Raw genomic sequence first — 21823 nt, forward strand, 5'->3', positions numbered from 1 at the left:
CTCCCACTCCTTTAGTGAACCTCAACATTTCTTAAAATCAGTGCCACATCACGGCCTCAAGTTCAAACACAGAACTCAAACATCTTGATGGGAAATCGGATTATAAATAGAACGTTCTTGAGATGATTGGCCTCCCTTGTACTGGTCCGTGCTCGCTACAGAGGAGCCAGTGAACGAGGAGGCTGTGGAATGAAGGAAAAGAGGAGGAGATAGAAAGGAGCAGAGAGGACTGGCCAGTGGAAGGGGGAAAAAAAATCCCAACAACAGGAAACAGAGCGATTCTAACGCTGTTTCTGAGAGATAAAGCAGCCGGCTGCCACGTCCCAGCAAACCAAAAGTGTCACTGTGTCATTCCTGTGAAGAAATGCCACCCTAAAAGTTTGAAAGTTTCAACAAGTGACGTCACTTCTGCTCGCAACATCCAGCCGCGTGCTTCGTCAAAATGTGAGCGGATGCAGCACATTTCGGAGAAGATTGTCGGGGGACTTCTATGCGGCTGCTTTGTGATCCACCAACTCACCTTTGCTCGGGGTCATATGGATTCAGTGCTACGTTTACAAGGAGCTGCTAATCATCTGGACCACTAACTGGAACCACATGAAGAAAAAAGGGACCAAGCAGAAGTCAAAGACGAAAGGAAGTGAAAATGCGTTCGGCTGTGACCTGACGGAACATCTCCAGAACTCAGGACAGGATGGTAACACCTTGCTTTTCTTCTCATACAACCAGAATAAGCTAAATACAAATGCCTGGCAACTAAAATTCAGAATAGTGCAGTGAAACACTTTTTTTATTTTAGCATAGTAGTAGTCGCATACACAAACCTGATGGCATGAAAGACAAAAAGGTAAATAACTTACAAGTGGGTTGTATGACTTGTACAGTATATATTCGAGTGTTTTACATTTAGTTGCCATTCATTCACCTATGGCCAGAGTCACTGGTAATTTGTGAGGTTTGGGTGTGGCTGTGTCTCATTTTTTGGACTCAATTTCTTCCAGTGTCGGAGAGTCCCTGTGACTCGCCGTCTGGGCCTCGCTGCTGCCTACAGGAATTAGGAGAGACACAAAGAACAAGATGTTCAATTATTCATACATACAGTAGGACTTATGTTGCTATAAGATTCGCATTAGCCGTTGATGAAGATTTGTATTTTAAAACCCCCCAATTCTGGTTTTGGGAACTAACTTGTGTTAAAAGAGGGGGGAAGAAAAGAACACAAAAGCAAACTTTGAATGTAACTTACATGTGCAGGGATTGTGGGAGGTGCATGTTCACAATGCGAGGTGAGACATTCGGTCCAGGAAGTGAGGGAGGAGGGTACGGTAACACCGCCATCCACCTCTGTCATAGATATGGGCACTGGACAGAAACATTTCATTTTATTTTTTTTAAGATAGTTGATACTGAGCTACAAAACACAATAAATCCATCTAATAACTACAATAGTATACCTTCATGAGTTGGAGGGTTTGGCAAAACAAAAAATAAAGTTTTGGATCACTGTATTTGTATCTGTGAGTCTAAATGTTAGTGGACCACTTCCTGGTTCAGGGAGGATAACTTAATTCTTGATGTGGGGGATCCTTTTTATCCACTTTAAAGGCAGAAATAGAATAGAATGCGGAGTACCATAATTAGTTAGCTGGGTCTATTTCTCGTTCATGGAGAAAGAGAATGTCACAGGAACAGATGATGAAAAGGGACTCTTCCATTTTCTGGGTAAGAATGATAACAGGAATTGACAAACGAGACTCTACTATTGTCTGGGGCAGAGGGAAAAAGTTCATCCATAAATTGCTTGGTCATCATTTTGATCCATATTTCCTCTGCACACTTCTCTACAATGTTTCATTAGAAGCAGTTGTGTAATCCTGCTCGTATGAGGTAATACATAACTAAATGTTAAGACTACAGCTCACTCAGACAAGGTTTTTAGTGTCTCTGCTCTTTATATTCCACATTAAAGTAACTCTCAGAAGTTCTCTGAAGAGTACCAGTAATTGTATTCCATGTTGTAAAGAATATAACATTTTGCATTGAACAACTACTCTTGAGGGATGTCTCCGATACACTAACTATAAAATATACCACTGTCGATATCTACTGTATGAAATGCGCCATTTCAAAGACTGTGTTAGAGTAAAAAAATGCACGTGACAATAAATTATAATAGAGTGACAAAAAAAGCTACTTTGTAAAGATGTGCCAGCTGTATTTGCACGCAATACTGTGCAAAGGTCTTCACCACTAGCGTTGTTGTTTTAATGAACTTTTCCACAACAGTCATTTTGACAATAAAACAGTAAATAGGCCACATACAATTTGTACAGTCTCGCAAAAATGCCAAACCATGAAACTTTGTTGAGAAGTGCTACATGGAAGAAATAACGAGGATCTGGATAAAGGTGCAGATACAGTCATTTATTTTCAAATGAGTCACTCTGGCATCGATTAAATTGTCGCACCCTCAGAATCATGACGGCACCACACATCCTCCTCCATTAACTAACTTTTTAGGTATCACACTACCTCTTAGTTTCTCCACATATTTGTCAACTGTTCCTTGGTGGACGTCTGAACTCAACTGAAATAGTTTAGTATACGGTATAGTCATTATAGCATTGCTAAAACAATAAATCTAACTTTGGCCTTAGTGTTTTGCATAGTAGTGTATATGTATACTACAACACATTATTATAAAATTATGTAGTGTTGTAAATACGAACTCTCACCCCACAAAAAACAGTAACCTGTTAACTTGATCAACAATGTTCTATGGAAAATTTCACGAATTGAAGTGCACCAATATTAAGAAGTCAAGCTGACACCTTAAGTTATTTCCTCAAGGAGGAAATGTTGCGCATGCACACAAACATTCACTCAGTTTTAAGATGTAATGTTGTAACAAAAACATAGAAAAGTCTGTTAGGGCCTTCCAGTAATGACAACTAAATGTGCACATGTAAAGTTACTATAGACAGATGCCTGAGCAGCAGTTAAGCGTGTTCCTGTGTTGACGTCTGGGTGAAGAGACAGATGACATAAATCAAAGCCGCGAGCCGTGACACTGGTCATCGTCCAGCTTTTCACCACAAGCATGCAACCTAGAGTCTAATCAAGTCGAACACATGTGAATACAGTAAGAATACTGGAAGACTCTTTGAGCCAGAGATGAGGGAAGACGAAGCACATCTAAAAATAGCTGGTCGACCATCTTCACAGCAAGATACATGCAAGTGAGGGCGTAGTTCAAAGTTGGAATAGTCTGCGGGTCAGACGGAACACAAATTACATGGACATGAACTACAACAATGGTCCCGTTTAGAAAAGCAAGGCATCATGGAATTGGTAAAAGGTAGTGAGACTAAAAAGTCCCAACTAAAGCGGCCAAACTTTAGGTGATGCACTGTAAGCGCCGAAAGTTGTGTCGGTCACTGGTAGCCGTTTTCTATTAGAGGAAATGTCGTAAGTAATACTCGCTACAAGGACTGGGTGTGTCAACCTTCCTCTGAAACAAACAAACCATTTTTAACTTCCTGTCAAAGGCCACCTACAATCAGTAACCCTAAGGGAAGAAAACAAGCCCATACCATTAAAGGCAACATGTGCAGCGTTACCCTTTGTCCGTCACAAACCACATTTAATATGACATGAACTGCCATCGGCATTCACGGAGTACAAATACCTGTAGAAACGGGGCCATGTTCCAGCATATAGGACTAACATGAACACCTTGTACGCTTTTAAGTCCCTCAGGTTCTACAGAAATGTGCAGAGTTCATTGAGAAGCACGGGATTGTGCACGGGATCTACAGGTTGTCAGGGGTCACCTCAAACATCCAGCGGCTCAGGTACCTCCCCTGTTGCATATCGGGGGTCACGAAATGTCTCCAATCACTGCATAACTTCAGGCTGGTGGGGGACACTTTTCTTGCTTTTTCATATCGTTATAACAGAAGCAGTTGACTTGATCGTGTCAAGCCTTTGCCATCCTTAACAGCTGTGTGTGTGTCTGTGTGTGTGCGCACAGACAGGAATTCAGTGCTGAGGCGTGCCCTGACCTTACTAAGGAAGTGTACCTCCAGGACATCCACTGTGTGGGTTCCTTATGCAAGCTGTACTTCAGGGAGCTACCAAATCCTCTGCTCACATATGAGCTCTACACCAAATTCACCGTGAGTATGCCGCTGCGCTCATACTGTATGTACAGAGCAGTGATGGGAATTTCGGCTTTTTTTCAAGAGCCTTTATTAAGCCCAGCTACCTCACATTGGATGTGTATTATTCATATTGCTTTTATTAATGAATTCACACACTGATAGTGCTACAAAAAAATTTAACTGCAAAATGCAAACACAAAGCAGCATCAGAAAGGTATAATATTTTCTTGTCTATTGTTGAACTATTGTCGGAGCAGCAACAGTTCCAGTACACACACTTGCATGTTCATTAACAGCAGATTCCCTTGCTTGTCATTTTTTTCTCCAACTAAAGTAAAATGATTGGATTACGTTTTCCCTTGCCCGGATGCGGGTCACCGGGGACCCCCCTCTGGAGCCAGGCCTGGAGGTGGGGCTCGAAGGCGAGCGCCTGGTGGCCGGGCCTCCACCCATGGGGCCCGGCCGGGCGCAGCCAGAAAGGGTAACGTGGGTCCCCTTTCCATGGGCTCACCACCTGTGGGAGGGGCCATTGGGGTCGGGTGCAATGCGAGCTGGGCGATGGCCGAAGGCGGGGATCTTGGCGATGCGATCCCCGGCTACAGAAGCTGACTCTAGGGACGTGGAATGTCACCTCTCTGGCAGGGAAGGAGCCAGAGCTGGTGTGTGAGGTCGAGAAGTTAGGACTAGATATAGTCGGACTCGCCTTGGACTCGCCTTGGGCAGCTTGGGCTCTGGTACCAGTCCTCTCGAGAGGGGTTGGACTCTCTTCCACTCTGGAGTTGCCCACGGTGAGAGGCGCCGAGCAGGTGTGGGTATACTTATTGCTCGGTGCCTGTACGTTGGGGTTCACCCCGGTGGATGAGAGAGTAGCCTCCCTCCGCCTTCGGGTGGGGGGACGGGTCCTGACTGTTGTTGGTGCCTATGCACCAAACACCAGTTCAGAGTACCCACCCTTTTTGGAGTCCTTGGAGGGGGTGCTGGAGAGCACTCCCGCTGGGGACTCCATCGTTCTGCTGGGGGACTTCAATGCTCACGTGGGCAATGACAGTGAGACCTGGAAGGGCGTGATTGGGAGGAACAGCCCCCCCGATCAGAACCCGAGCGGTGTTCTGTTATTGGACTTCTGTGCTCATCACGGATTGTCCACCATGTTCAAGCATCAGGGTGTCCACACGTGCACTTGGCACCACGACACCTTAGGTCGCAGTTCGATGATCGACTTTGTGGTCGTGTCATCTGACTTGCGGCCGCATGTCTTGGACACTCGGGTAAAGAGAGGGGCGGAGCTGTCAACTGATCACCACCTGGTGGTGAGTTGGCTCCGATGGTGGGGGAAGATGCCGGTCCGATGTGGCAGGCCCAAACGTATTGTGAGGGTCTGCTGGGAACGTCTGCCGGAATCCCCTGTCAGAAGGATGTCCTCCCACCTCTGACAGAACTTTGCTCATGTTCCGGGGGAGGCGGGGGACATCGAGTCCGAGTGGACCATGTTCCGCGCCTCCATTGCTGAGGCGGCCGACCAGAGTTGTGGCTGTAAAGTGGTCGGTGCCTGTCTCGGCGGCAATCCCCGAACCCGTTGGTGGACACCAATGGTGAGGGATGCCGTCAAGCTGAAGAAGACGTCCTATCGGGCCTTTTTGGGCTGTGGGACTCCTGAGGCAGCTGATGGGTACCGGCTGGCCAAGCGGAATGCAGCTTTGGTGGTCGCTGAAGCAAAGATTTGGGCATGGGAGGAGTTCGGTGAGGCCATGGAGAAAGACTTCCGGACGGCTTCGAGGAAATTCTGGTCCACCATCCAACGTCTCAGGAGGGGAAAGCAGTGCACCATCAACACTGTATAGTAGGGATGGGGCGCTGCTGACCTCGACTCGGGACGTTGTGAGCCGGTGGAGAGAATACTTCAAAGACCTCCTCAATTCCACCGACACGCCTTCCCATGAGGGAGCAGAGTCTGGGTTCTCTGAGGCGGGCTCTCCTATCTCTGGGGTTGAGGTCACCGAGGTGGTTAAAAAGCTCCTCGGTGGCAGGGCCGCAGGGGTGGATGAGATTTGCTTGGAGTTCCTCAAGGCTCTGGATGTTGTAGGGCTGTCCTGGTTGACACGCCTCTGCAACATCGCGTGGACATCGGGGACAGTGCCTCTGGATTGGCAGACTGGGGTGGTGGTCCCCCTTTTTAAGAAGGGGGACCGGAGGGTGTGTTCCAACTACAGAGGGATCACACTCCTCAGCCTCCCTGGTAAGGTCTATTCAGGGGTGCTGGAGAGGAGGGTCCATCGGGAAGTTGAATCCCAGATTCAGGAGGAGCAGTGTGGTTTTCGTCCTGGCCGTGGAACAGTGGACCAGCTCTACACCCTTGGCATGGTCCTCGAGGGTGCATGGGAGTTCGCCCAACCAGTCTAGTGTTTTGTGGACTTGGAGAAGGCATTCGACCGTGTCCCTCGGGTGGTCCTGTGGGGGGTGCTTCGGGAGTATGGGGTACCGAACGGGCCTTGAGCTACACACCTGCATGCATTAAAGGGACAAAAATATTGATGCACACCATTCAATCAATTAATAAATGAGTCAGGGTTGGACTACTTCCTGCAAAATTGGAAATTATGTGCTTTCAACATTGTGGAAACATTTGGGAAGGCAATTTATGTGCCGCAGTCCACGAAGTAAGGCATGCTTACATAAGTTTGGTGGGGAAGCATTTCAGAGCCCTGACCACAACCTCATCGAACACCTAACCCTGGGATAAACGGCAAGAGTGTTTGTGAGCCATGTGTTCCTATCCATGTGTTGTGGCCTCCCAACAAATTACTGCGGAAAGTCTTCCCAAAAGCGTGGAAGCTTCTGTAGATGCAAACTGGGGGCACCAACTCCAAACTGTCAAGTGTGCCAATACTTTTGTCCATATCTCATGTTTCCAGATCTGTGTTTTATGTTTCATTTGGCATTCTAAGCGTGACACATCATTTGACGGTGATTTTTGACTTATCCCCCATCGCCAATAACCTTCCTGGAAGCTTTTAGGGTATATATCTGCCATCCTGTACTTTATTATTAGCATTTTTTTTCTTGGAAACCTGAAACCAGGCATGCTGTCAGACATATTCGAGACTGTATAAAAGCAATTTATTTTCGTCGCACATGACCGACAAATCTAGAAAACGCGTTCAGGCCTCAGTCATTTTGACTGCGGGATATTGCACGTTTACTTTCCCACAAGTGTCCAGGTCTCGCTAGGAGGGGAGCTTACTTTGTTCACACAAGCTCTGGAATTCAGTTTATACTCCAAGTAAAGCACAGAGTGGAATAAAAACATGACATTTATTTTACACGCAGGAAGTGGCCTCAGTGTGCGGCGATCATGAAAGACTTCTACACATTCAAAAGATTGTTAAGCAACTGCCAACCCCTCACTTCAGGTGAACTACAGCACCTAACGCCATTTCATACTTCATTTAACTCATTTTGTTGTAATAAATGAGAGATTGACTGCTTCTCAACTGCCTTTAGGACTCTGGAGTACCTCACCAAGCATTTGGCCCGCCTTGCCACTTTGAGTGCCCAGACAAACATGCACACACGCAATTTGGCCTTGGTTTGGGCTCCTAATCTATTGAGGTGCGTTTGGCTCAAGCAAAATAAAGAACAATCAGATTCTGACCTTTTGTTTTTTTCGCAAGACGAAATATGTGATTTATTGTCATAGATCCAAAACAATAGAGGCCACATCCTGTAATGGAGACATGGCTTTCCAGGAGGTGAGAATACAACAGTCAGTGGTGGAGTTCATTCTAAACCACACAGAGCAGATCTTCAACAGCGAATCAGTGCAAACCAAACTAAAAGAAGGTATGACATTCACCTAATGCAAACAGGCCCTGAAAAGGTGAATGAAAACATGACGTATTGTACTTCAACAGGGTTAAGTTTGATCTGTGGAGAGAAGTACGCCACACTTCCAATTAGCAGTCAGTGTGGGCCGATGAAACTGATGAGCCTGGAAGAAGCCCAAGCACGCTCCTTAAGTCCAAATCATCCCGTGCATAAAGAGCGCCAACGAGAGAACAGTCTGCCTGACACTAGCACGGCCACGCTCTACCACACCGTCATAGACTTGGACAGCAAGTATGTCACAGTTCACTGTGTGGGCAATGCTTCCAAAAAAAAAAAAAAAAACGTCGGGGTGACAACAAATGTCTGCATATGTGCGTTATTCATAAGAATTAGGTTAAGCAACAACTATTTACCTTTTAGGAGAAAATTGTCTGGGAAATCCAAGAAATGGAAATCTATCTTCAACTTGGGACGCTCTGTGGACTCCAAAGGAAAACTAAGCCGCAATGGAAGCGTGTTCATTAGAGCTCCAGGGTTAACAGGCAAGTATCCTACAACTGTAACAGTAACATGGACAACTCGTCCTTGACAGAAACATTTCCAGTATCACAATGTTGGGGGGGAAATGACATTGATGATTTTTTTTTAACCATGCGATATATATTGTGATGTGAAAAAATACAGAATAACATACTCATGTTGTGAATACTAGCACCACATTACACTTTTTCCCTCTCTGTATCATTTGGACAGTTACTTTATAACAGCTTCAGTAGAAAAGAAACTATGCTCACTGGTGTATGCTGAGTCATTTGTATGATGTCTACCTATATAAATGCACTGTACGGTGCATTTATACAGGCTATTAATGTTAATAAGCAGGTTATAGATTTCAGATAGTCATTAGCACATTCCTAACATTTGTAATTTATTTTTAATCAATCTGGTATTTTACACATACCTGTATGTTTTAATTACGCATGCAGTACTATTTCTATATTTGAGTTCTGTACACTTACGTTTGTCCCTTCACAAATACCGTAGAACACCCTCAGCCCCAATTCACCCCAAATGTAATCTGTTGCAACATACATTATTTTATTACATTCTAAAGATCAAAACAGTAAATGCAGGCATGTAATGGGCCGTGTCCTCATTAATAGTTATTAGAAACTATGAGTGTTGTACAACTATACAACAGTCTTGGCTGCTCCGTGTGTGTTTTTAGAATTTACCATAACATCGATGCTTGTCTAACTCGCATGTCCAACCAGGTCCCTCTGCTGGTCACTTATTAATACAACAGTGGATTCACTGAACGTGAATACACCAACATTGCAGGACCCTGTGATTTGTGACTATTGTCCAGCTGTACATTGCAATGACGATGCCCAAGCGATATATTCTGCAACTCTAATATAAACTCCCATAATTATCTTCAAAATTAAACAATTGCCATGCTTAAACTTGCTGAACAGCAGAAAGGTAGCAGACCCTGAGGCTTAGCGCTAAACCAAAATGCTAAAGCCAACTGGCTCAAGCACCAGTAGCTCCAGCCTAATGATTCTTGTTGAGAAATGTGTTTGTCACTATGTGAAAGCAATCTCATAAGCAACCAGTCCAGTCCAGCAATCCAAAACATCCACTATCAAGTTACACAAGATTTTATTACACAATTGTTTCAAAGTAAACAATTGTTGTTCTTTTTGGCGGGTTTGGACATTTACTGCAATAAACTACTGGGGCCTGAATTAATTGCGCCATCTGGTGGATGCTGCCGAGTGCTGTAATCCATTGCGCCTCCATTGCTTGGAGACACAAACAACACAACATAATCTCATTGATACAATAATTAATTAGATCAAATTCCACAGGGTTGACAAATGTCTCAACTATCAAAATTGGTAATCCAACCTATCAGTGCTCAACCCAAGCTCATTGCTGGTTTGTCATGAGGTCTGTAAATTTGAGACAAAAAGGTATTTACAGATTCTTGTAATGCTCTGTAACAATGTGCAACTATTGTGCATTTCGCTCTCAGAAAAGGCATCTCTTCGACCATCCAGAAGCATGGAGTCACTGTGCTCCTTGCCAACAGGTAAAGTCTTTCACAAGTAAAATGAAACATAAGTGCATGTCTCAGTAATAGTTTTTGGTTCACCTCCTGTTGTTTCCAGATGACGACAGAACTGGAAACAGTCCATCAGGGGGACAAGGCAACATCTTTGTTCCAGATGCAAAATCAAGAACACTGGGATCTGATTCACTTTATGACTTGAGGGAACACGAGCAAAATTGGGAGTTTAAGGGGAAAAAAGCTGACGGGGCAACAGGTGGATGGAACTCCGGCTCGAGCCAACAGGGCGGGCCATCGGGTGCTTCGGCAACCTCCCAAAAAACACTGCCAGAGCAGCTCAAGGTGTTCAAGGGAGATGACCTGAGCAGCTACAAACCTACATCTCCTAAAAACAGAAGGATGCTGTACTCAGGTTCCTCTTACAACAGCTCCTCTCGACCTTCCTTTCCGGGAAGCTTCTTTCCACTGGAGTCATCGCCAAGGCATCAGCGAAGAGCCGTCAACATATCGGAGCCTTTCGCTGTGTCAGTACCGCTACGCGTGTCGGCCGTTATCAGCTCAAATAGCACGCCATGCAGAGGGCCTGCCAAGGACAGAATGACTGCAGCAACCCTGAAACCCTACAGAGAAACCTCAGAGCAGAGCGGTGGTGGAAAAAACAACACATTTCCCAAAGTGGAGCCTGACAAGAGAGACGCAACAGGGAAGAAAAAATCATTGGAGTTGGCCTCAAGTGTACCACCAAAGGGTAAACCCATTTTAGAATGCAGGTTGCTTAACAACTACAATCTGTTCCGAATCCAACCTCATCTAAAGTTGTTTCTTTTCTTCCGTCCTTCATCGTGACTGATTACTCTTACGAGGTTTCTCAGAAAAGTCTCAGAACTGGTGTCACAAAATATATGTTTCAAACCCAAACTACTAACTACGAGCTTTACCCTTCAATGTGGACCAGACAATCAACCAGATCCTGCGGCGTTTGCCTCGTTCAGTGCACGAGGCAAGAAGAGACAAGATTTGTGGCAGGACAACTCGTGGCTGCTCCACCATGGTAACGCAGTTCCTGGCCGAAAAGAACATCACCGTGATAGAGCAACCTCCCTATTCACCCGACCAGGCTCCGTGTGACTTTTTTACTCTTTCCCAATCTCAAAGGAGTCATCAAGGGGACCCGTTATAAAGATGTGGAGGACATCAAGATGGGCGTGATGACGGAACTGCGAAGGATCCCAAAAGAATGCTTCCAGGAATACATGAGGATGAGGCAAAGAAGGCTGGAAAAGTGACTCCAGGGGGATTACGACAACTACAACTTGTAGTTTGTATTTGAAATATATCTTTTGTGACACCAGTCCTGGAACATTTCTGACATACCTCATATGCTATCACCCTTGGCCTTTTCTTGCCTATTTTTAGGTCATAGCATGATTACATAGGTCAGAAATCAACGAGTACCAGTGGCTATTAAAACTGTGCTTTGTACTCAGATAAAAGGAAAGAAGTAGCCCAGGAAGGCCAGGAACCGATGAGTAATACTCAACTGGAAGAGCTTTCGGTTGTGAATGGAAGCACAGCTCCAACACCCTTTAGTGGGCAACAATTGGACAATCAGCCAATCACTGCTCAACAGGTAATATGTTGTTAGTATTGCTGACAAGAGTATTTTAAAAAGTATTTGAGTACCTTATTTTTTTGTGAGGTGACTGTGGTTATTTGTTATGCAACATTTTTGTTTTGTTTGTTTCTTTGTTTCTTTATAATCTCAGGACAAGGAATTACGTCTCGCAAAGGAGCTCTGGTATGACGTCCACCAAGAGCTGAAGATAACCGAACCTGAAAATGACCTACTGGATAAGATTTGTGATTCTGCTTTACCTTCCGAAAACAAGAGGTTAACCATGGATGTAAAGTCAAAAAGAAGTCGCAGCTCTCCATCACTGTCCATGTTCTGTAAAGACCAGTCTTCAAATACCTCTCTCAATGATTATCTTAATGCCTCCAGGTCTGAATCTACAAAGAAACAACCTTCAGAGTCAGACATCCTATTTTCTCTCCATAGAAATAATGTTAGGGTCAATGAAAAGATAAAAATTGTCAGCTCTGCTCTGGATGAAACTGACAAGAAAATTCAGCAGATGTTACCAAGCATTCCGCCTTTGAGTAAAGATTCAGCTCATAACGAAAAGTGCCAACTTACTTTGAAGGAAACCTGTGTAAGTGAAGTTAAAGCTGTTACAATTGACTTTTTAATAGTTGGCGGCTCCTTAGCAGCAGATGATGGCCAAAGACAATCTGAGGAACGTGAAAGTCCTGAAACGGACCAAATCGTCTCATGTGATGAAGAGAAAATACCTGAAGTTATTTCGAGGTTTTCCGTATGTTTGGAGGAGAGACCCAACTCTCTGGAGCTGCCGATCCATGAGGATGACGAAGGATGTGCAGGAAACTCTGAAGAGCTGGACCTAGTGGAATCATGGGAAGACCTCAGCTCCAACAAGCAGTGGGTCACAAGTCCACTGCACTCACCTGATGTGGAGGAATTATTTAAACAGCAAATGTCGTTCAGCTCTCAAGAGGTAACACTGAACTCGGACGAGGAACGGACCTCATTCCCGTCATGCAGTAGCAAACAATCAAAAAGAACATCTCTGGCTAAGACCTTGTCAGGAAACATTCCTCAAACGTCCAGCTGCAAATATGAAACTAAATTGACCTATTTGCCTTCTATGCAGGCCGGTGTCAACACCAGCAATGGAATGCAAGCTCCAATTGGAAAAGGCGGAACAAAAAAACAGAAATCATCACAACACTTTTATAGACAGATGTCTTATGAATCAGCAGGGCCAGAGAAAAGAGAAGATCACAACCTTTCCAAGCATAGACCATATTCCCTTAATTTGGATTTGGGGCCTCGATGCATTAGGGACATTTCTAATCAGCAAAGCCGTCCTTCATACGGGTTTTCCTCCTGTACGAGGAGTTTGTCTGGGACTATAAACAATGGGCTCCTCTCAGAGTTGGACTTGTTCCTGAATGATCGCCAGGCCCCTTTGCGGCGAAACTCGGCTCCCGTCAGTGTATCATCAGTCCGGACGGCCTTCATGATAAAGACATGCCAGGCCAAAGCCGTACCTGTCGTACCTCCGAAGGTGCAGTATAGTCAGATACCTCACTCCAGGAGAGATGGTGACATGGAGTCAGGAAAGGAACAAGAGAAGGAATATCCTAAAACGAGCACAGAGAAAAACCATGCAGCACCTCTTCCAGTGATGTCTGATCTGAAGGAGGAGTTAGAGAATAAAGAGCCGGTGCCCAAACAGCAGTCCCACCCAAAGGTTGAGAAACAAACAGAGAACGCGAGGACAACGAGCACGACAGAACTACCGGTCATCACAAGGCGACACACCCCCAGTCTCGAAGTGTTTGTTGACTGTCCCAAACCCAACAGGGCAAATCTTTTACAAAGACCGTCTTTTAGAAACCGCCAGAGACCCCAGAGTCTGATCCTGTTGAGTCCCCCTTTTCCAATAATGGATTATCCTCCATCAGGTGATGACAGTAAGCAACTGTCATCCATCAAGAGCCTGAATGAGGAGTCAGCAATGAAAGAGACATCAGGAGAGGGGATTGCGCTCCAAAGTAAAATGACGATTCCAAAAAGTGGTCAGAGACTGGAAACATCAACCAGCTGCTTCTACCAGCCTCAGAGGAGATCGATGATATTTGATAGCAGGAACCACAGACAGATAGAGTAATCATGCAGACTGGCTGAATGTAAATAACTTACTGAGAGAGATATGATGATAACATGTTGTAAAATACAGTATTTTATATAAAGCTGTACTTGGGGGTTGAACAATTTGTTAAATTAAGATTTCTCTCTACATTCATGAAGTATTTAAGAAAATATTGTAAATTTCTGAGATCTTTTGGGCTATGTGTCACTAATGGAATGTTTTTAACAGCGACTTATGTGACGACAGCTACGATTCAGATATTCAAAGTGATTTTGGTTCAGCCTATGGGTGGTGCTTCACGGTCATTTTATCACAAAAACATGCTTTTGAGAACATGTGCAAAACTTTTGACTGACAATCAGCTTTTGACTATCAATCAGTTAGCTGCATAATTTACTTTATTTCTCATATCTTATACTTGAAAACCTATGAAGGTTAGTTTGACTGGAGATAGTTTTCTTCAAGGCTCAGTCTTGTGGGCGCCATACAAATGGCTCTTCCTTGTTGAGTTTTTTTTATTATTATTATTTTTTTTTTTTTTTTTTTACTTCCTAGAAAAAAACAACTGCTTTCTTGCAAAAGACTAGGTTACATTTACAAGCACTTAGCGTGTAACAAGCCCAGTTTCCACCAAGCAGTAAAGTTCCATTCAGTATGCATTGTTCTTGTGAAGTATACCAAAATAAAAATGTGGCACTTTTCCACTGAGATACATAGTGTGGTATGATACCGCAAGTTTGGATCTAGACACATTGCATTTAATTCATAGGTCACTACAAAATTGTCACTTGGGCGACAACAGAATTGAATACGGAAGAACAACCTCATCTCGCATGTCACATTTGTCTTTTTTGTTGTTGAATTTATTTGTGTGCTATGCTCTGTCTATGATGGATCAGGACTGGCTGTTTCAACACATACTGTGGCAAGAATTGAACTGTAGCCTTTGGTGGAAACACGGCTTGGAAGATGTTACATCATCATATTGTAACATACTGACAATCAGCTATGAAAAGCCAATGTTCAACCTGCAAAATTTTAGTCTTATGTTGCAGCAAGTGAAAAACCAATCCTTGTACATTAAGTCTTGTAAATGGAAGGAAGTGTACAAAAAATGATAATGACGCTGTTTAACAGTTTACCTGTGCTAGCTATAATAGCTATGATCATATAGTTTGCAGGAAATATACTGCTGAAAATGTGTGTGTCGGTGACATGAAGTAAACTTTAAACATAAGGAAATAAAGAATACAGCATTTAGCGTTTGACTGTGATTCATGTGATATTTAAAAGGAAATATGTTTGTCTGATACACAGACTGTACATTGGATAATAATATTAACCTACAGATGAACCTTTTCATGTGTATCTTTATTATCTTGATGTTTTTTTGTATTTCTTTTTCGGACAAAAATGCCAACTCAGCGTTGTGTGGAAGAGAAAAGATGATTCAGCCTATATGAAATATCCTGGAGTTGCTTCCCTGGAGGTTGACGTGTGCATGTTGATTGTATCAATGTGGACCTTTCATGATACTTCGGAGCAAAATCTACTGACCGCATCTAAACAGTTTTATTTGGTCTAACTGGGTCGAAAGAGGCTTTGTGTTTTATACTGTCCAAATGTCTTGGATACAAACATTGTGATGGTTATTGTGATTTTTATTTCTTTGTTTTTTTTAGTTTTTCCATTTGCACTTAAGGGTAAAACATCACCTGAGAAAGTGCTCATTGAGAGAGTGATTGTGAGTTTTGTTACAACAAAGACTATGAGAATAAACAGTTCTTCAAATGACATGTTTTGGTATTTAGATTTCTTTCAACACATAAAAGATTCTAATTTTAGGACAAATTAGAACTGCAACAACACAGGTTAGTAAAGTAAGGGGATGAAATGTTGGCAGTTTATGTACAGTACGTATATACCTGCACTGCATTCATTTAAAAGAATGTTTTAGAGTCAATCAAAGTAATAGTAACATTATTTAGTGCATCTTGAGGTGGTTGTTCCTTCAAAGATTTGTGCATGGAGAGGGTTTCAGATAATAAGCAGTGCTTAAAGAAAAGTATTTGAGGGGCCCCTGACTCACATGCATGGGCCCCCTTTGAGAGACTTAAGGCATTTACACATTAGTGGTTTGTTTGTAACCTAGAAAAAAAAAAAAAAGATTGCCTTGTAGATATTTCCAATATTTTGGTACCAAACGAATATACTTGCCTGTAAGCAACATTAGTCATTTGTGTTGTGTTGGCGATAGTGGCACTATGGTGCTATAGCAGTAAACACTACGCACAGTATACTAAGACAGCACTAATCTACAGTGAGGTATTGGGCACATAATGCACATTGTCTGGTTTTGGAGTATACCTCCAACTAAACAATTTGGGTAAACTATCAATAACACAACTTCTCAACTATTGCATCCACGGAACATGGTTTAGTTACATTTTAACTGCTGTTTTACAGCAGCAAATCGTGTCATTTTATCATTCAAAAACGAGTAAGGTGGCATTTACCTAAACGCCACACTTGCAAATGTGAGCTTCAATGTGGAAACGAACCATTCTTCTTTACCAGCAGATGACGCTCATGCCCCAAACTGCAGGAGACCAAAGCAAGCCACGCGGTGTCGCTCAGATGGACGCACACCGATAAACGTAAAGTATGAGTCTATGTGTGAGTGTGCTGCAAGTGAACATTGTGTAACTAGACGTATAACTCAATAAACATACGGCCATTGGAATGTATGCACATTTTATCTTTAGAAAACCCCATGGAACAACAGCATTTTCTTGCGTAAAAATCAGACTTAAATGCATGGATTTGATTGACCAATGTACGATTTGTTTTAAGCAATATCCGTGCATTTGGCATTGCAACTGCGAACTTTAAGAGGGAGAATCCATATTGTTTTATGAACTATCACAATATATTGAAAAGAAAATAAGTCACACTGCACTAGGGAGGTTCCAGTATTTGCGTTAAATGATTTACTGGAGCAGAAAGTGTAGCCAAATGCGTAAAAAAAAAAAAAAAAAAAGGCAAGCATCGCACGCACGTAGAAGCACTTCCATGTCTACGTCAGTTCATTATTAGTCGACCTCTGACACTGCTTCTATAAGCGGAGGCCGAATTAAAAAGGCGCATTCTGAGCACCCTGAAAAAGGCAAAGCACGGTTGCGCGCGTTGAATATTCAATTAAGAAGGGGGGCACATGAGGGAGAAGTGAAGCTGCGTGCCAGTCCTTCATCTTACATTACTGATTAGCTGTTAAACAGATTATATGCATCTGAATGGGTTCAAATGTTGCAGCAAGAAGACACTCAGGAGTTCAAGGCGCCAGTTTCCTTCTCAGGCACTTTGGCAGGATCTGCACCCAAGAAAACAAAAAAAAACAAAAACAAAACCTGCATATGATGATGCGGCACTCGTCATGAAAAACATGCAAGACAGCAACAAGAGCAGCAAGTAGGGTCGTGTCAAAATACTGTATACAATATTATTATTATAAATTTAATTGAGTGAAATAACACATTTGGCATAAACATGCACATTGTTTATCCCTGATCTAGTGCAACATGGATAATAAAAGACACGCAACGTGAAAATGCCTACCCTTTAAAAGTGAATCAAAAATAGAATTACAGTATTTTATACCATCATTAGAATAATCCTAATAATTGCTTTTCCTATGATAACTAGCAGTTAAAAGATGGGTTGTGAGCCTGGAGCAGCAGCTGCTATTTATCCTTTAAAATTAGGCCAAAACAAAGTAAACATGTCTTGAAGTGTTTAAAGGGACGATAAAGACTGAAGGTTCTAGTTGTTTGGTTTGCATGTTAGGCACTCTAAAGCTTATTTACTGGGCTGGAAAAGTTTGAAAGTAGTCGAGTGTGCAGCGCCTGCACAAGCAAGCCTGCACGCTCTCATTGAGAAAGCCACGTGTCCGTTTGCAAAGCCTCTCCAACTTAACCACCTCCTTTGTACCACTAACCCACATCGGCAGCGTCCCTCCACATAAAGGGATTTGCAATTTCAAGATATTTCAGCTTAAATGTTTTTGACAGTTCCCTCGCTTTTACCTCGGCTTGGTTATTTTAACTGTGCCAAATGGGTCACCTTGGGTTGCTGTCTGCGCGCAAAGGGCTTTTGCGCGCATTCAGCCTGAATTTTTTCCAACTTTCCTTGACGGGGAAACCAGCTGCTGGTCGTGAAAAGACGGCTTATTAATTGTCCTTTGTCATGCAGAATTGCTTGATTTCTAAAGAAACGTACAAAGGCTCTTTTTCAGGATTCAAGTATTTTGTTTCGTGCGTATTTCCAAACCATCGAATCAGCTGCAGCGCTGCGCCCGTCTACCAGACTCTCAGGTACTGACTGCCTGCTCCTTTTGTCCCCTTTTAATGCTGTTGTAAATCGGGCAGACTGATTTGTTACAAGCCGTTCTTTTAATCTGATAGATAAGAGACATGTCAAAGAAAAGCCGTAAATAAAAAATTAGCCGGGATAAAGACAAGGGCGAGTCTGCTAGATGGGCGCCTGTTGACTCAAGCGGCTCTCCAGCGTCAGGGGAGCCCTCTCGTCAGCCCCGTCGAGGTTACGTCCACAATCCCCTTTTATTCCTTTTAAAAAGACACCGTGGTCCTTTTTGCTTCAATGAATTGATCGGCACAAAATTAAGAATAAATAAATTAAGCATTTGGAGCACCGGGCGTATAAGCTCCCCCAGGGCGCATATCCCCGGGCTATTGAATGGATAAAGGCTGCTTTACAGAGCACATTTGGAGCAAAATGGGGCTATATGATGCAATTAACAAAATAGTCTAATCCCATATCTTAACAAATGCAAATATAGCACTTTTGTTAAAATGCTTAAGTGAACCATTAAGGGAAAGTTTAAAAGCGAAACCTAACATCCAAAAGGGACATTGATGCAAATAGCAGGCTGTGTGCGCACTTTAGCCCCCCCACCCCCCCACCCCACCCCCTCTGGAAAAGTCTACGATATGTCTAGAATGAGGCATGTACATTTTTAAAGTGTGTTCAATGTAATAAAATCAGTCTATGGGCTAAACAGTGAAGCAGAAAGCAGTTGTAACGGTGCGTAAAACAGGCGAACCTCAGTGGATGAACAACACGCGCACATGCACGCTGTGTGCAGACCTATTCTTTATTAAAATACATATTCATACACTTTTTTAAAAAAAAAGAACTACTTTTTTTAATCAAAAACATTATATGGATGTTTAAGAATGCACAACTTGGCTATAGCACACTTTACCCATACTTTCTTACGGTTTCATTATTATTCTTTTTATTTTATTTTATTTTTTACATAAAAACCAATTACGTCAATTAATGATGTTTTATCAAACTAAAACAGGAATAAAGTAATGCGCATAGGGTTTTCTTCAGCCTTAAATCCACCTGCTGGAGCTCATGAAAGCGGCAATAAACTTGACCACACTTGGGGTGTGTTAACGACAGAACAATGTGGGTCAGGGACACCAAGCCGTGTCTTTTCATTTAATTTCGTGTTAGATCGATATCTTAAGCAGATGCACACAAAATGATGTTCGTTTATTCACCCACAGTAATGATTTACTCATGCGGTCACACGAGACTTATCGTTTCATCCAAAGACCACAAATGAATGAGTGGCAGTGAAATCTGCTTTAAAATCCCCCCCCAAGGGAGAAAACGTCAATAGATATATTGCCTCAGCAATAAAGACCACCAAATAGTTCATTTATCACTCCGCGTTCAAGTTAAGCACAACTGTGTCAATGCACTTCTTACAGCCATTCACATTGTGGTCCTCATTTAGTAGGATAAAATATCTTATAGAAGCATATTTAATTGACATCATTCATGAAAGTACAGCAAAAATGATCATGACAACGAAATCAACTATTACTACAAGGGAATATTAAAATGTATTGGAATAAGTCTCTTCACACCACAGTCACTTTACATTTTATATACTGCAATATCCTAACTTCTAGTTACAAGTTCTGTGAGCGCAAAAATGTATTTGCATTTGCGATGTACGCACATGCAGTCAAGTCCAGTCGGCTCACGTGAAATTGGCTCAAATTTACGCGCAAAAAGACCACCAGGACAACGCACCACGTACGGCTCAGAAATATGTCTTTATTTCAACATTTTTAAATAAATAAATATTTTTGTGATGACATTGAATAATACATTTTGAGGCCGAGCTCAAAAACCGCGAGGGAAAAAGTTTCCAAGCTTGCATCCCACAATACACCCAAAGTAGTATTCTCAAACAATACTGAGGGGAAAATGTTATTAGACAATGTCCATTTTTCATTTGGGTTCGGCTTTACAAATATGCCCATACTCAGGCGTTCGGTACAACAAATTTACCGTTTTCCAAAAAAAAAAAAAAAAAAAAAATACATAGAAAACGTACAACAAGTATACAGAATTGTACAATAATTCAGGACAATCCCCCGATTAAATATTCTCTTTGTATGTACACAGGTGGAACAGTCTTTTTGGCTTATATGTTTAAAAAGAAAATCGTCCAGATAGGAGTTTAGGGGGAGACGGACAAGTCCACATCATCCTTTTCGGAGAATGATGAGGGGGACACGGGCATGTCATCCTCTTCTTCCTCCGAGCACCTGGCGGCCGACGAGCATTTGCAGCCGTTGGTCGCAGTCCGTGGGCCGCCGGAGCCGCTCTTGCCCTCCTTTTTGTGCTTCACCCTGCGGTTCTGGAACCAGATCTTGACCTGCTTCTCGGACAGGTTGAGGTAGGTGGCGATTTCAATGCGCCTCAGCCTGGACAGGTACATGTTGGAGGTGAACTCGCGCTCCAGCTCCAAAAGTTGCGTGCTGGTGAACGCCGTGCGCATGCGTTTGCTGCTCTGAAGTTTGCTGTTGCTGTTTTCTGTCAAATACAAAACGAGATCGTCAGTATAAGAATAAGGAAGGAGTTAGGGTGTTAGTAACACTATATGCCGGGACTCACCGATGGAGATGCAGTGGTACTGACGCGGGTCTGGGACCGTGTAGGCAGCCTGGTACATGGCGGCGCCGTGGCCGAGGCTGATGCCGTTGGATGAGACCTGTTGCCGGGACAGGGCCGTATGGCAGTACTGCGAGCCGAAGGGCGGGAAGGAGGCCTTGAGGAGAGGCAGTGCGGGCGGAGAAGGGTGCAAGTGGGAGGCGGCCATGCACAGCGGGCAGAAGCAGAGCAGCCCGGCCTTCCTGGAGTGGCACGAGCCCGGCAGCCCGTGCGGGTGGTGGCCGGGCGAGTGCACCGCGTACGGGAAGAGAGGCGAGCTGTTCTCGCTCCCCTTGTCGTTGGTCTCTCTTAAAATCAACGAATCCACGAGAAAAGACCTCGGCATGGTTGCGGACGTGCAGACGAGTCGTGGACGAATCTTGCAGCCAGTGGCGTGGGACGTGGGAGCGTGCTGTCGCGTGGAAGGGTGGACAGCGAAGTGGTGCTGAAGGCGCGTCTGGGGCTCCTTAAATAGGCAACGCGGAGCCGCTTCGCCCATGTGACGGTTACGCTGCAAGCGGCCGAGAACCCTCAATAGGGTTTTGTGCTTTTCTCTCGGCATTCCCACTGCACGCTTCCCCATTATTTCACTTGTTAACTAAATGAACTGCATAATGTAGTCTATTCTTGTCAGCCCCACCCACGCCGCGAGAGGCGGCGCTGCCCCATTCTGCCTTTTATCATCTCTTATTTTATCTTAAAGCACAGCTTAAATTGTCACTTTCAGAAAGCCAACAGTTGGATTCAAGGATTTGTCAGGATTGTCGGGATAGGTGCTGCAAAAGCAAAATATTGCAAAAAAATGTGTACAATATTCTGCGAAACCGTCACGAGTTGATGCATCTGGAATTTTTTCTTGCCGCATATGCTTTACTTTTTTTTTTTTTTTTTTTTTTTTTTTTAACCTTGTGGACACACGTACCAGCTGAATGTAAAGTTTATGCAAACCAATTTAGGGTTAATGTGTCATTTATAGGCACAAAAAG

The 21823-nt window shown here is 43.5% G+C and overlaps 2 protein-coding genes across 2 annotated transcripts; one reads left to right on the forward strand and one right to left on the reverse strand.

Moving 5' to 3' along the window:
* The first annotated feature begins 172 nt into the window (after nucleotides 1-172).
* arhgap31 (Rho GTPase activating protein 31) lies at nucleotides 173-15587 on the forward strand. The gene is made up of 12 exons (XM_061702491.1): nucleotides 173-697; nucleotides 3752-3854; nucleotides 4034-4178; nucleotides 7491-7573; nucleotides 7665-7772; nucleotides 7861-8003; nucleotides 8075-8279; nucleotides 8409-8530; nucleotides 10030-10086; nucleotides 10166-10813; nucleotides 11553-11695; nucleotides 11832-15587. Exons 1-12 carry the CDS (start codon nucleotides 598-600, stop codon nucleotides 13818-13820), a joined length of 3846 nt encoding a protein of 1281 aa, XP_061558475.1. The 5' UTR covers nucleotides 173-597; the 3' UTR covers nucleotides 13821-15587.
* A 4777-nt stretch (nucleotides 15588-20364) lies between these two features.
* Nucleotides 20365-21183, reverse strand: gsx1 (GS homeobox 1). Its single transcript, XM_061702994.1, has 2 exons — nucleotides 20802-21183; nucleotides 20365-20720 (listed from the first exon to the last, which is right to left on the reverse strand). The coding sequence occupies exons 1-2, from the start codon at nucleotides 21181-21183 to the stop codon at nucleotides 20365-20367; spliced, it is 738 nt and encodes a 245-aa protein (XP_061558978.1).
* Nucleotides 21184-21823: the final 640 nt, after the last annotated feature.

The sequence above is a fragment of the Phycodurus eques genome, chromosome 17, assembly GCF_024500275.1.
Source record: "Phycodurus eques isolate BA_2022a chromosome 17, UOR_Pequ_1.1, whole genome shotgun sequence".
Lineage (NCBI taxonomy): Eukaryota > Metazoa > Chordata > Actinopteri > Syngnathiformes > Syngnathidae > Phycodurus > Phycodurus eques.

Coding starts and splice junctions, on each gene's coding strand:
- arhgap31 (XM_061702491.1), top strand. CDS start 598: ATGAAGAAAAAAGGGACCAAGCAGAAGTCAAAGACGAAAGGAAGTGAA. Junction 8,280..8,408: donor GTCATAGACTTGGACAGCAA/GTATGTCACAGT, acceptor TTTACCTTTTAG/GAGAAAATTGTCTGGGAAAT. Junction 10,814..11,552: donor CTCAAGTGTACCACCAAAGG/GTAAACCCATTT, acceptor CTTTGTACTCAG/ATAAAAGGAAAGAAGTAGCC.
- gsx1 (XM_061702994.1), bottom strand. CDS start 21,183: ATGCCGAGGTCTTTTCTCGTGGATTCGTTGATTTTAAGAGAGACCAAC. Junction 20,721..20,801: donor GTACCACTGCATCTCCATCG/GTGAGTCCCGGC, acceptor TGTATTTGACAG/AAAACAGCAACAGCAAACTT.